The sequence below is a fragment of the Pieris brassicae genome, chromosome 4, assembly GCF_905147105.1.
Source record: "Pieris brassicae chromosome 4, ilPieBrab1.1, whole genome shotgun sequence".
Lineage (NCBI taxonomy): Eukaryota > Metazoa > Arthropoda > Insecta > Lepidoptera > Pieridae > Pieris > Pieris brassicae.
This window is the reverse complement of record NC_059668.1, coordinates 17,988,393-18,005,096: the sequence shown is the minus strand read 5'-3', so window position 1 is coordinate 18,005,096 and position 16,704 is coordinate 17,988,393. Positions and strand designations below refer to the sequence as shown.

At 32.5% G+C, this 16,704-nt stretch overlaps 1 protein-coding gene across 2 annotated transcripts in view; it reads left to right on the top strand.

Annotated features, from left to right (window-relative positions):
• LOC123708512 overlaps positions 1 to 16,704 on the top strand; it is a 67,769-nt gene that overhangs the window by 27,010 nt on the left and 24,055 nt on the right. For both annotated transcript variants that reach the window (XM_045659268.1, XM_045659269.1), the window contains exon 3: positions 8,069 to 8,172. In XM_045659268.1, coding sequence (XP_045515224.1) covers positions 8,069 to 8,172 — 104 coding nt within the window. The remainder of the gene's footprint in view (positions 1 to 8,068; positions 8,173 to 16,704) is intronic.

Here is a 16,704-nt window from a genome sequence, read left to right as displayed (position 1 = left end):
GTATTAAACAAGGGAGTGGGGGAAAGTTCGCGCATCGTATACAGCGCGGGACACAAACGTCAACCGATTTACCAATGACGCGATCGACACGTCACTCTCCCGCCGTCGCGCACCACCGCCCGTCGATCCCCCTTCCACCCCCTCCCAGTGATACCTAAAACTCACTTTTATTCAAAATGTTTGCCGGTATCTATACTAAGTTGAAATCCTCCTTATAAAGATCAAAGACGATGTGATTTGAATATCCGAGAAATTTGTAAATAAACATTACTACGATATTTAGCACACCTGGTATGAAACCTAAATCATAACTAAATGTATACTTAGACTCCTCTTACCCTTCGGAGAATACACCATTTTATCCTGCTACATAGGTGATGAATATATTAGTTATCTATGTATTCATTATGTTTAAATGCACAGAACTTAAACAAATATACTTAAAAATATCTAATATAAAACACATTTTAAAATCACTTTATTTACGTCACTTTATACAATTATTTTCTCTTGAAACAATACACGAGACTACAGCCCAGCTTTAACAAGAACAAAAGCGCGATAACGAATTGTAGCGTGGAGCTTTCATAACATTGTTTTAAAAATTGTTGAATATAGCGTAATATTAATGTGGAAATATGTCTATATATAGTAGTAGTTGAAAAACCGGTCCTCGGAATCCCTTTAGCTATTCGTGTCCCTAATCCGAGCTGAGAATCCTCCAATGTGCGTAAGTAGTCATACGCAATGAAAGTATGGATCCAATAACTGGTATCTGCGTGCAATAAATATAGATAATTGTGTGGGAAGTCTGGGACGTTATATAGGGCAAGGGGACCTTTGTGCTACCACGTGGCTTTCTACGCAGTTCGAGCTTTTACGTCGTAGCTGCGATATGAGGGGTCATATTTCAGCTCTATTCGAAAGTAATCTGTATAAAAAAGCACGATTTAATTTACTAATTGATTAAAAAATATATATATGGAAATGTCGCTCAAGATTGCCATAGAAATCAAATCGGCTCGGCCGTGTTAAAATATATCTTCATCTATCATTAGAAATAATTTATTACCTATACTGAACATACATTTTAATTAACGTATCAAATAATATACAGTCCAAATCTGTTATAACGACATTGAAGGGCAAAACTGATAGTCGTAACAGCTGATGACGTTGTTATTAAGTACCTAATACTTTCACCCACCGGGACATTTGATTTTGGTCAATATAACCTGTTGTTCGAAACGATGTCGTTATTAACGGTTTTGACTGTATATAAAAATTTGTATCAAAAAACCGCTTGTCTACATTAGATCGTGAAATTCGAAGGCCGTCGTTATGACCCGGTCAAACAATTATTTCTATTTATGACTACTTTCCTATAAATATTACCCAACAATAGCCAAACAATTCTTGACACTCACGTCAAATCATATTTAGCTCTTTCACTTCAAAAGTACCATTTCTCATTTCTCTGAATGTTTGACAGCTCATAATTAGGGTCATCGATTTTGGCTTTTCGCCCAGTTTGTCACTTTTGTCTAAAGCTATAAGTGCTTATGATTCATTCATACGTGTATTTTTAATAATTACCTATTAAAAGGAAAATTAATCGGGACAAAAATGATAACCAACCAGATAGTTATTTTTATTCCATTCAACTAATTAAGCAACTAAAAGTAATAAGTAAAAATATTAAACAAATATAAACTTACTTATCAATGATGCGGTAGAATCAGACATTTCAATTCATTATTTTAAAAATACCATCCATAATAACTAATATTTTATCATTCTCAAAAAGTTCATTTAAAATTCTGCTAAGAAATCAAAACATCTTTAAAGAAACTAATAAATGTTTTATCTTAGTTTGCGTGAAGATTTATTTAACCGAAATTGTAGAAACACAACAATTATACTAGGTATCAATTGTATTCAAAACTTCGTGTTACACTCTATTACGAATAAGCGGTCAATTCCAAGCGCATAATAATTTTTTTTGTACGTAAGTTATAAGTTTGGTATAATTTCTATAAGATGTCTGTCAAAGTTTTCAGTCCTTGTATTAAAGTTTTCACATAGAGTGAAAACTCACAATATTCTGTTCGTAAAATTTCAGACATCGTCAGTCTTAAACTTCCTCTTTGGTTGCACACTTTATTTCTAGACAAAATATATTTACCTTAATAAAAGTGACTATCTCTTTAAACAATGCAGTAACTTCCATAGCGTAATTATCACAAACTACTTATGTGGTAAATACGCGTTAATATCATATAATATAAAATCATTTAAGTGACTGAATTTGAAATATATTATAACACTTTTACATAAATCCGTTTTACCCGCAAAAAGAGTCTTTAAATATCACACTACAATAAATATATCCAATAACACCAATTATTTTTATCATTTAAATTGTTTTATTATCACCACAATGGCCAAACCCTATTAAAAACATCCCGTCATAAAGTTGCCAGAACATAAAATTATTAAAGTTATGAATATCTAGCCGTGCAGGATTCCCGCTCATTAATCATTTGATCTAATTAACACGTGGCACAGATAAAATAAAAGTCCATAGAGAAATTGCTTGTTTGAGCGAGGTTGATTGGGATTGAGTATTCACTTAATTCTATTGCCATAATAAAAAGTATTGTCCTGGGAAATGTTTTATTTTAGACTACAATAATTTAAAAATGGAACATAAATAATCTATTGTGTTGGCATTGTAATTCAAAGTGTCATTATTTAATTTCAGAATATTAGTATTAAAAATATAACATATTCGAATATTGAAATGTAATTCTTGTTACATTATTTTTAAGTACGGCAAAAAAATAACACATTTTAAAATTGCCTAAATATAATTTCAAACAAAACAACTTTGCATCATAAAGCTCTATAAATTATACATAAAATATGGTTTGAGTGCTTTAATCTATATTTACGTCGATACTCTGTGGTTATTACGGCAATTTGCGCGAAAATATTTTTCTAAGTCCGTAGTGACGTATGTAGTTTTTCTCTGTAATAAATAATAAGAAAACCGAGTGTATAAAATATTGCTCTTTATTGTTTCATGATAATATAAAAGCGTTTGAGGAATTATTCATGGTTCTGAGTTATACGCGTTCATAATGAAACAATAATTAATTAATAATCCAACTGTTGGTCATTAAGTATTAAAAATTATCCTAATTTGCAATTTCAGAAATTCAGGATTCTGAATTCGACAGAATATATATTTTTTTATTTCGCGTATTAATTCGTCGTTTGTAAACCGATCATGTTACCCAAGGAAGGTTAAAAAGGAAACCTAAAAATTCGTAATTTATCGAAAGTCGTTATTTTTCCTCCAGTTATATCTTTGTGTTTGCAAATTACTCGATTTAAATAATTGTAATTGTAATGAACCAACGCGTGATATTTAAGAAATATATTAAAGAAATATATATTTAATTAAAACTTCCTTACACGGATAAAACGCGTAATTACATTATTTAGATAACTCGACGTATCCAGTCGTGAAATAGTGCCATATCAATTCAACTGTATTAATTATATTTCTTATGTTTATTTTAACATAAGGAATGCTTTAAAGCCCCCAAGGCATCGTCAGGGCCTTATAAAACAAAGAAAATAATCAAGCTAAATTAATGAGGTATTCGCGTGATACTAATAAGTACCTAAGTTCTAGCTATCGGGCCAAGGCTAAACATTATTTAGGGCATCAAGTAAATGCCTTGTTCAAAGCTCAGTGCAATTGTAAAGCTCAAGGAGCTTAAAATGTGACCGCTTAAAATTAGTTCTTCCTATTTCTACACTATTATTCGTGAGGAAAGACTGTTTGCTTGCATTGAATATTCTCCAAATTTTCAAAACTGATTTCCATAGACAATTTTCAAAAAAGCTAGGGTTTTGTATGAAATTACGATAACCCAAGTTGTGAAAAACACCAATAACAATTACCTAAATCGCGTAAGCAGCGGAAACTATTGACAATAGAACAAAGTGATATAGCACAGTGTTATGGAAGACATTAATAAGTCCGTGATACCATATATCTGACAAAAAAATATTCCTCTTGCATATTTACGGAAAAAAGCTTTAGGTTATAGAACTTCGTGTTACGAAAGGATTAATGCGGGCACAGGTTTTAATAAAGATGTGATTTATATATATTTGGGTATTTTTTAACTGGCCTATATATGAAAAATATCATAATATTTTATATGTAGACGTTTAGTCGTATAACTATCATTTATTTAAAGCTCAACTATATATATAACTTTAACTTTTTTTTGCACTGCACTGAAAACAGCTGTAGGGTATTACAAAAAAAAAATACAGAAACATTGGAGATAAAAGCTTTCCATAAAAAATCCATTTCCATGAAAATCCCATAGATTCTAGAGGTTCGAGGCGTCAATCAATAAATTTAAGATAATATCAACTAGTTATTTTATAACTTAAAAAGGGCTCCTCCGTAGTTTGTATATTAATGACTGAAACATGTTTGGTTTTTCATTTATTATTTAAGTTAGACCGAACGAAGCAAAGATGTTACCTGCGTTTTGCGTTTGCATCCATCATCTCAGTCTTATCATTACCATTAGGGTGCGAATCCAATAGCAAAAAGCTGTGTAATGTTATACGGAGTGATACAATTCAAAAACTTTCATGTAGCAACAGTTTTTCCATATCTAGTTCACAGGTCCTCGACATACATTGCAGATGAATAGACTGTAATGGGACTTGATGGTTGCACGTTGCCTTTACAAATTTGCTGGGACTCATCCTTTGAGCGGTGGTATAAAATCTCTGTACTATGAAAGTTTGCTTGAATAGTAAAACGTTACTTATTACTAGAAGTAATTTTACATTGTTCAAATAAAAAAATAACGATTAGTTTATTTCAAATTGAAACATGTTCCTTTTTTGAAAAAAAGAAATCAATTTTACTCACACACTGTTTGACTGTATGTTAATATTTTTTTATAAAGAATAATGTAAAATCTATAGTTGCAGTATTTGAGAATATATGGGTACCATGTATCTAAATAATAATTTAGGTATCTGCTGCATTGTTTTTATAACACCTATTTTATTTTAGTAAAGTAGTTTTTTTTTTATTCTAGCTACCTACACGGTCTTCAAATCAATACGAAATATTGTTAAAACTATTTTAAAAGAGAAGTATAGAGTTTATTGCCTTTTTTAAATTTTTTTTTAAATATTTTTCTTGTAATTTTGACTTGCAAAGGTGCCTTTTAATTAAGCCTAATTGAAATAAATGGTTTGATGTGACTTGACTTATCAACATTAATGAATGGTTTAGGTCACACAAACTTTTTCATTTCACATTATCATCTCTCTCTCTCTCTTTAACCGGCAGCTCGTGTCATGGTCTAGAGCTAAGCTAAGCTAAGAAGCATCTAGAGAATTGTACCTTATCACGTCAATGCACTTGCGAACCTTCTGGCAATGTGAGTGTCCATGGGCGGCGGTATCACTTAACATCAGATGAGCCTCTTATAACATAAAACACACACTTATTGTTATCAGCCTGACCAGTTATTTGCAAGTGGTATGTGATAATTAAGGTATCTTTCGGGATGATGGCAGAATTATGTGATTAAAGCTCGTATTTAAAAAGCATGACTATCAAAAGCTTCCTACATATTCTACCGATAAAATACCTTGTCATGTTGATAAGTGCAGACAATAAAACGAATTGCATGCCACTTTGCACGTCACCCCAGGTGAAGGGCCAGACCGGAATAAAGGCCGGAAGTTTTCGCTGCCAGACTAATATTTTAAATGCAAAAGTGCGTTTGGCTTTCACGCATAGTAATTTATATAGTGGAATTTATTTGTTTATTTATTTGGTCTCTATCTTTGGTAAAAAGTCACTCTAGGTGGATGTCTGTGGTGAGTACCACAAACCCACGACGTCTCATTGTTCATTGGTGACAGACACTGGATCGAACACAAGTAACTTCATACGGTTTTGTTAGTACAACCCACGTAGTCCTGGAATGCGAGGCTGTGACATAACAACGTGCAGAAATCCTCAAAACAGTGAGGTCACTCCGTGAAGCCTACCCAGGAGGCTTCTGTGCTTTTAGAAGGAAGTTAGGCTGCCTTAGTTAGCCAGGAATTTACGCACAATGGACCTATTGAGAGTCTAAGTGCGGAAACTTAGTCCACACATACATACATACGGTATTGTTAGATTAACAATAGATTACTCTTAACAACTTAATAGAATATTACGTTTTTTTTAAACAAACATTATCTTTTTAAATTGTATCTTTTAGTGGGTTTGCCCCCAAATCATTTGGCCCTATCAAGTGTACACATGCATGACGACCGTAACACAACTTGCATCGTTCTTGCTTCCGGCATTTAAAAGCGTTGTATGAGGCTTTTTAGCGCTTTAGAATTTCGAATACACGAATTCATTCGTCATGTGCGATTGTAAAACGATACTAATAAAAGATATAGTTTTAACATAGATTTTTTTTAAATACTGTTAAATCTACTTTTCAACTTTAATATAATTTATATAAAAATGCTTACTTATATACTTGTGAACACATGTTCACTAAGGACGAATATAACCAAAAAAACAAGAGAGTGATAAACACTAAACTACTGCTTGATTAAAAGCCCGAAACTGAAATTATTAATTTCCCTTCAATTTACCGAAAGGTAAAAGGAAATTGGAAAATGTAATCTTTAACGACCGTGCTCTGTATGTGACTTACATATAAACATTTTATAATCAAACTGTTATCATTTTTTACCAAGTCAACTATTTTATAATACATTATAAATAAACTATAAAAAAAGTTGTTTTGAAATAAATAATATAAAAGTTAATTCATTAATTCATGTATTATAAAATAGTTTTTTCAAAATTAATATAATATTGTTCTTTTTAATTACGACTGCTGTAGATGCGCTATGCCGCGCTTGATTTAAGCCCTACATCACCTTCATGATAACTTCTTCTTATAACACGTAAAAAAAACTCAATATGACGAAACAGCGTATTTTTTACTTAAATTAACGATATCAAGAAAAATTTCGACACAGAAAAATCTTGTCTAGTCTCCATAGCCCCAAGGGTTCTCTGGGTCCTATCTTAATTGAGTCCCTTACATATCTAAATCTTATACTGCTAATGAAGTACCACACGCGGAACAGTATACCTATGTTTTCCTCGTTTTTAAACTATTAATATTAGTTAAGATACCACAGTTTATAAATAAAAGGTTTTATGGTCTGAATTTGGTTGAAGTCATTCGATATTTGATGCGTTTTTATTGCTTCAAGAAAATGAAAGACTAATTACGGGCTGTTGAAAAACTTGTAGCCTAATTAAAATCTTTTGAAACTTAATCTGAAAATGTTGCAGTATTTTATAGACTTAAAAAATATATTTACTAAAATAGTTCAACAATCACCTGGCAGAAGAGGTATCCCCAAGTATACACGACTTAGGAAATTTCATGAAAAAAATTTATTTATGAGCGTACCAAATTCTTCAAGCTCTCAGCATTTTATTCTAAGTGATCATACTGCAAGAAAAACCTATGACATGACATAAGAGTCAGTTTGCCTATTGGTTTAAAGCGAACATGTATGTGAATTTATACAGATTATATTTTGACATTTAAAACTTATTTGGCCATGAAAGTTCCCATTATGGATTTTAAAAGAAAAAAAAATATACACTAATTTACAGACCGTAATAATTATTAAATTATTCCGTTTTTATTATCATTAAATGTATATGTTATGTATAGATTAAGAATAAAACGTCTTCTTGATTATATAACATAAATCATAAACATCTGCGTAACGAATAAATAGAGAATCGAATTAGTACTTCAAACAAAGTAAAAAGTTTCCAAATAAGGAAATGAAAAGCAAAAGAACCCAGCCTATTGACTTTTGGAATTGAATGATTCAATTGATTTGATTTCTGATTTTTATTTGATTATAACATTTAGGAATTTCCCTTTATTGACAGTATTACTGATTTTATTTTCAGATGTACAGGAGTCAATCACTGCAACTTCAGACTGGCCGAGGACTACCCTCCGTCAGAGAGCTGGTCACCTGGCGTGGTGTACATAAAATACGCATGTTTTGATGGTAAGTAATTAATCAAGCCCTAAAGGGATGGACAATTGGTCATATTTATATGACTTATCATGTTTGTCCAATAAAGTGCCTGATGGCGAGGATATGAAGGACTGGAAATCTGTTCATCGCATTTAGTTTTGTAGAGATTACGCAATATTGCGATTTTGTATGGCTGCGTCATATCATCATGCATCATATCTGATGTGAGAATGTCTGTTCTGGACCTGCCGAAATGTAAGTTTCTAGATTGAAGCAAGCCAATATTTCGTCTCCTTCTGTAAATAAATATAATCAGTATTTAATGCTTAATGCGACGCGAACGAACGCAAACGAATTATTCTGATAAGATATTTTCTTCCCTTAAGGTTTAATCTAAACAAATTATTATATTTTAAGGTTAATAAATTATTAAATCAACATCATAAGTTTCGCTGTCATACAAATTACGTTCTCATAACCACAATATAGTGAAATCTAACATGACTTTCTAGATTAGTAGTCAGTTTCCTGTTCATGTCACTTCATTTAAAAACTACGAAATCATGTTCCACAATTGTTTGCTTACGTCCACGATTTACTCACAATATTTTTCAAATATGAATTTGCGTTCCTAAATAGACTAAGCGGCGATAATTTAGACATCTAGAAATTTCGACTCGTAAAAACGGGCCTTCTTTTTTAATAACGGTAGAAAGGGAGGCTTAGTGATTTCGCTGGCCTTTGTGGCCGTTATGACGGAAGGCAAACCCTACAAATTCATCTTACAAGAATATTATATTAACAACAGATGTATAAAAACAGTGTTGGTCTAGAGGTTTCAGCGTGCGACTCTTATTGCTGATGTTATAGGTTCGACGCCCGGATATGAACAAAAACCAAATTTCTGTCTATGTGATCATAGGTGAAGGAAAACATCGTGAGGAAACCGGCATCTCTCAAATGCAAATATCGATGACATGTGACAGACGGAGGACAGGAAGCTGATCACCTAATTGTTTGTGAAATAAAACTAATCAAACGGATTCCTTCTGAAACCAACACATATATGTAGTGCCACGAGATTATTATTATACCTTAATAAAAGCCAAAGCGTACAATAAATGAACGGTCAATATGTTAATAGAAGTTGTAAATTGCTTATCAAAATTCACCGAAATTGTGTGTAATAAAATTATCTACAATTTGTGTTTAATTTAAACCATAGCAGCGCCATACCACTAAGACTGCTGTCAACCGTGAAATCGATTCGTCCATTTTGGACAGATGTGTGACGTCACGCCTATCAAAACCGCTTGCCAATTGTTCGATAGAAAAATATTAGACCCCAATCTATAATGCGTGTAATGGTGTTATTGAGTTTACTTATATACCGAAACGAATACCACAGTGAGGTAAAATTAATTTATACAATTACGTATGTAAATATAAATTTACTTAATACACTCGGTTTTTTGAGAATCTAAGATACATTATTTTTTTACAGCATCAGCCAAACAATAATAAAAATACACACTACTAATAAATGTTATTTCAACTTCTGAAACATGCATCTCTCAGTCTTCGAAAACCTATCACAAATCTAGTTCTGGTGCCGAACTGTGCAAACAGCTTAGGGTCGAGATCATAATTGGTGACTGCTTGTGTATTGCGCTAATGTACAACTTCTATGTTAAAACTATACGGTACCGTAACATTTTTGACCGTTCATAAATCTCGAGACTTAAGTTCATAGACTTTAAATTGACACAAGCGTGATAAAGACGAAACTACGTGGTAACTTCTATCTATACTCTACATAGTTATATAACAAGAAAGTTCTTATGAAAATGATGAGCCCATATCCTTGTTATAAAAAACGTCATGTCCCTCGAGATTTCCTGAATGGGCTGCAAATGGGCACGTGTCTGATAATACTTCGTTAGGGGCCAATTTGGGCTAGTAGTTAATTCTGAGGTCGTGTGTTCGATGCCGTACAAATATTATTATTTCTGTGCGCGACTTGTTCGTACGGATAAAGAAACATCAATAGGACACTGGCATGTCTAAGACGCAATTTTTTTTACACATGTATCAAAGTCGTGTATTGTTATGTAACTAAAATTCGTTCCTACGTTGACAAAATAGATATAGAAACCTCAGGCCGCAAAGGGTTGAATCGTATGAACACATTATAGGGTGTTTGAGTCATGTATTGATAAGACAATTAACTTGTTTAATTTAGAGTGTGATTTATCATTAACAAAACAAATTTTTGGGCCACATCTATCTTACGGTTACCCTTTTTACCCACTCATGTATCCGACCTTATTAATCTTGGCTCTGTGGGCTACATCGAGCTTAGAGTATGCAAAGAATTCGCGCTTGTGATGTTCTTAATAAAATTGTTACATGGCAAGGAGAGTAGTTTAATATTCGCCAGTATTACAGTGCCTTAGCTTCAATGTGCCTGATAGGTTCGTCAGAAGGCGACATCGTCTGCTGTTACTTCATGTGCCTAGAGCCAAGACTAATCTTCTAACGAATTACTTAGGTTAACCGATCCTCTTTACTTGTCCGTTGAGTGAACTGACAAAACTGCTATTATTTCCCTATAGTATTTTTTAAAAATTTCTTAAAGCAGGCAACTCATATAAGATTTTTCCAACCTTTAGAAATTTCTAACTCTAAACTGATGTCTTTTAGCATATTCCTAACACAATCAACTGCATTAGTACTATTTTTGTAAAAACACCTTTACTGGAACCCATTATACAGGAACATTTGAAATAATTTAACAATAACTCCTCTAGGTGTGTGCATTTATTTACACCAACGTTAACGTGACAATGTGATAATACATCCAGTCAGCTTATCAAAAGCCATAATAGTAAAAATAAACTGCTTTGGGAAGCACGTCCGCCAGTTTAAGTTGAACTTTAAAATTCAATGGGTTGAATAATTTAACGGCGAGCTTCAGTACCGTTATTGGGTAAGGTAGGTCACGTAAAATGGCTGATACCAAAATGTTACAATTTTAGGGTGTTGACGTAAACTATTGTTATTGACACGTGCGTATTTTATGGGGAATCATTGTGACGAATTGCAGTTTCGAATAAGCGAACTTGTTATATTTATACTTATTGCATATTAAAATATACACATTTAAACGTTATTTTAATAAAATTATCCCCACATTGCTTCACGGTTTGCATTGTCATGGATGCAGGTGTCATGTCTTTATAGACGGACGAACATGGTGTTGCTAGCGCCACCTATTGTAGAATTGTGTGAAATAAATATGCAATCCCCCGACTGTATTTTTAATTAAACTTTTCAACTACTTTCTTGTATTATGCGTTGTTATTAGTTAGCAAGAAATTTTAATTTTAGTCAGATACACTGTTGGAGCTTAGATTAAAAATAAACCTGTACATATCTGACGCAATTTTTCTATTGCAAATTTCTATCGTGAATTTATTTATGTATAATGTTATAATTTTAACAAATAATCTGCAATACGTTCTTAATGAAAGCATAAGTAAAGAAAGGACACGAGGGGCTTGAATACACCGTTTGTACGGTAATACGACTTACAATACAAAATCTATGCCATTGTTTTTGTTTAATAACGAGAGTAACGTACGAGTAGGTAATATACATTATTCATAGTTATTTTTATTTGATAAAGAAACAATACATACTCAATAATAGATTGGTCAAAAAAACGTAAAATAATACAGAAAAGCCTCTAGATTATTTCTCCCTAATTTGGTTCTTATATAATAAATACGAAAAGAGAATACAATATATGAAAAAGAACTTATTAAAAGTTATCACCACCACACGCCCCTAATGTCATTTGATCTTAATGGCCCAATACGCATAATAAATCCATTATATCTGAGAAAATAATGATATCATTTTAGTTTTGATATTTCTACTATAATAATTTATTGAGCTCTGTTAGTAGTTGAACGTGTGCGGTCGTTTGAACCCAGTGAATACATGCAGATTGTACAAAGCATTTGGATTGAATGTAGAATGCAGTGTAACTGTATTAGGCAGTGTAAACGAAGAATATTCACACTGGTTTCTTCGTTTACCCTGGATAAATGGATATATTATTGACTATTCTTTACTAAAATACTGTCGAGCAAAGCCTAGACATTACATATAGTAATAACTATAACTTTTGATCATGAAGAGAAATTTGTAATAAGGGCAAAACTATATAAAAAAAACCGAAAAATAAAATAAAAACATTAATAAAAGGTAATTGTGTCCTACTCATACCTACTTTTCATTCAACATCCCTAGTATACTACTAACAAAATTAATTACTATTTAAATACAAAATAACCCATCTTACATTCATCCCTTAGCCTTCTTAAACCTTAAGAAAACACTTTTCACTTGGTCACGGTGACCAAGCACGCTGTAAAGCACGCGAAACGTCGGAAAAATTTAAATTTAAAATTATGTAAATAACTATAAGTTTATAATAATAATATATAGCTTCAATCCGTTTAAAAAGTGTTTTATTAATGTGTAAAAGCCATGTTAACAAAACAATACTTCTTAAACCTATCGCAAATAAATTCAGTGCACTGAACAAACGGTTAAGTAGTGGAATCACACGCGGAATTAGTGACAGATGGCTGATGCCGTGCTTTTAGGATGAATGGGAAGAAGAAAAATACCCCTTAAAGTATCATTATTGATAACCATTTACTTTAAATAAACAACTCTGACTACGGCAGTAATATTTTAGTCAGTTTAACACGATATTGTGGCTCTATCTATAATAAAATCTTTTCCACACATTAAGATAAATTTTTCGATTGCTATCCCCTAGGCTGCAGTACAGTGCCCAATGGACAATTAATCCGATTTAGCGTCTGCGTCGAATTCTGTTTTCATAGACAATTGTAATTTTGGTGGGTTTATGTTTCTGTTTGGGTAAATGTTCTATAATATTGTCTTTTGTTAAAATAGCTTTTACACATTAAGAAAAACACTTTTTGAACGGATTAAAGGTATGTATTATTATTAAACATTTATAATTATTAACATAATTCTAAATTTTAAATTTTTTCCGACGTTTTGCGTGCTTTTCAGCGTGCGTGGTGACCGTGATTATGTAAATAATTATAATTTTTTAATAATAATACATAGCTTTAATCCGTTCAAAAAGTGTTTTTCTTAATGCTCTATAAATTATATAATCTCAATTTATACGTAACACTACGCCAAAGAAACACAAACTGCTGGCATTTACTGGTACTATATATGTATACAAATTACAGCAGTAATAATAAACTAGTTTATTATGTTAATGTAAATAAATTATCAAGAGCAGTATTGGCCTGTGGCTTCAGCGTGCGACTCTTACCCCTGAGGTCGTAGATTCGATCCCCGGCTATGCATCAATGGGCTCTCTTTCTATGTACGCATTTAGCATAGGCTGGAACAGTTGGCTGATCACCTACTTGCCTATTAGAAAATTATCATGAAATAGATTCCGGAAACTGAGACCTTAAAAAGTTGTCGCGCTACCGATTTATTTATTTTCGAAGAAATTATGTTTATTATTGAGTTTAAATACTTATGTGAGTATAATTCATCGACAATAATAATACTATCTTGTTGACGAAGCAACTGTCATAAGTGTTGAATTACTAGCTAATGCTATAACTTAAAAAAACATATTTTAAATATGCTTTAAAAATAACATTGTATTGTTGTTCTTTATCCCTAATATCTCGTTTCAGTATAATTACTTGTCAACAATATAACCGGTAATTTGAAGAAAATTTGCGGTAATCTAACGCTTTTAATGAAGGTGCTTATAATTTTCAATTCAGCAAAGTTTGAGAGACTCTTAGGTATAATAGGATTTTCATAAGTCATCTGAAGGTGGAGAGTCTGAGATTAAACAGACAGGTCAATGTTCATGATACTACACAATATAAGTATTTATAGATCACATTTTACGGACAATAAGTAGAAAATACTGCTAACATAAATTTTATAACAAAGAACAATAACTTACCTTTAAATATAGTAACTAAAATATATTATTAGGCAAGGTTTCGAAGATACTGGCAACGTTCCCCCTTAGAATAGCTAGACTAATTCTTTTTTCGAGGTAGCTGCCAGCTCTTCGGTCTCTTGTGATGTCGACTAACCTTTTTGCTAATTCTTTAAAAAGAAATAAGGTTTTGGGTTTTTAAGGTTTTATTTTGTATTTATTGAAGTTCCAATTTAGTTCTGTTTTCGCCACAGAACAAGGAGAAAAGGAGAAATTTCACAGGATGACTACTGATCATATTTGGGGTGGCATGATAAGAAAATAATATAGAAAAACACTTTTTGAACGGATTAAAGCTATGTATTATTATTAAAAACTTATAATCTTATACTTATATCCGTTCAAAAAGTGTTTTTCTTAATGTGTAAAAGCTATTTTAACAAAAGACAATACTAAATCATATAGACTTTTTCTATTTCTATCGGGGATGAACGACTGCCTCCTTTGAGGTGTTGAGTCAAAAGTGAGGTAAAAAGGCCTTAATAGCTAGTATATCAACACATTACTTTGATATACCGATAAGGTGGTGTATAAAATACATATAACACAATTCCCATTCATTACTACTCATTCGCTTATCAAACCACACACGTACTCATTTGAATATTCCTTTCAATACAAATTAATCTATTTTATTTAACGCGGTCCTTGACATTTACTGTTTATACGTACATAAACCTCATAATTGAAAGTTAGTTTATTAATAATATAATCGGCGAGAAATGATTTATGTGAAAGGGAAAAGTTATACGCAACAGTTTATGAATAAGCTTATGTACTTTAATATTAAATAGAAAATTTATTAAGTTAAACGTAACTATTGTATATTATATATATACAGCTAAAATACGCGGGTAACACTAACTAAAATGTGTAGAACTGGCCAGTTAGAAACATTGCTAATGACAACTTTATTTGAATTTAAATTTTAGAACTCTTTGGTAACTTAATGTAGTATATTGCATTCATTTGTCATTTGATTTGTGAATTGGCAGCAAATATGAAACTCCTGTTACACGAGAAAATTTTAAGTCAATGATTTATTATGACATTCGTTGTGAGCTTACTCAACAACAAAGCTATGATAGGCTGTAAATAGCATTTCTTAATAAAGCCCCATCTCGTGCCACTATTTACAATTGGTTTAGCGAGTTTAAGCATGGACGAAGCAATCTCAATGATGATCCGCGTGAGGGACGTCCTTTAACAGCGACTACTGAAGATAACATCAGTGCTGTGCGACGCATGATAGACGAAGATAAGAGAGTGATGGGGCATATGGGCAGATACAGACAAGCCGAGGCATTAGTATGAGTCTAGTTCAAAAAATATTACTCGAACATTTAGGCGTCAGGAAACTTTGTACCAGATGGATTCCCCATACTTTAACCGACGGCCAGAAACACCTTCGCATGGATTGGTGTCGCCAAATGTTAGATAAGTTCAACGGCGGTGACTCAAATGCTGTATTTGACATCGTCACAGGTGATAAAAGCTGGATATATTGCTACGAACGAGAAGCCAAAAGACAATCAGTTCAGTGGGTGTTTCCTTTCGAGGAATTTCAGTCATTTTGCGACAGTTGTGCTAGAAGATGGAAGGACAGAAGGACGAGCCCTGAAGATGCGACGAAAGCGTACGAAAATGCCATAGAAGAGACCCATAAGAAAGAATAAGCCCACTGCTTCTCTCAGTAGTTTCATCGAATGCGACGATGTGTAGAGAGGAACGGAGGTTACTTCGAAAAAACTTAAAACTATTGGCAACTTTCTTCATTAAGCCGTTTTTAATTTTCTAAACATTTTTAGTATTACCTAGGTATAACTTTATAAATGGGCATAGACGGAAATACATACATATATAATGTAATAAATTTTATATCCGTTAAACGAGTTTTGTGGCTAGCAAGACAAAAAGTTCAAAGTGTGCGCTTGGTCTGTACAGACACTATTTGACAGATGCAATAATATAGAAAGAATTAATATAGCCTGCGCCTAGCAATTGGGTAATGATGTTCGAATTAATTTTGAACTAGAAGTCATTAGACCCCACTGGGCACTGTGTGTGTCCATGTAGTTCAATTTGCTGCAATTGTAGGAGGCACCAGTTAAAAACATATTAACTATGACAGGTTAAAAATGTCATCTTTTACAATTTCACCGAAATCGAATAACAATCGAGTAGAGTTTCAACCTTTCATGGATCTAAATCGAATAACAATCGAGTAGCGTTTCAACCTTTCATGGATCTTTGCATCTGTTGAATTAATAATATTTCTTTAAAGGCATATTGGTGATCAGATTTGACACACACTAACGTATTTTAGGAGTTAGTTTTTTTATTCCACGTTGAGACATTGCGCTAGGTAGTCTTAGATTCTGACATAAATGAGTCATACTCATCGTTGTCGGGACTCTGAATCTTACCCTAATGGTGTTTTTAAAAAAAAACTATTGGTGGATGGTTACGAA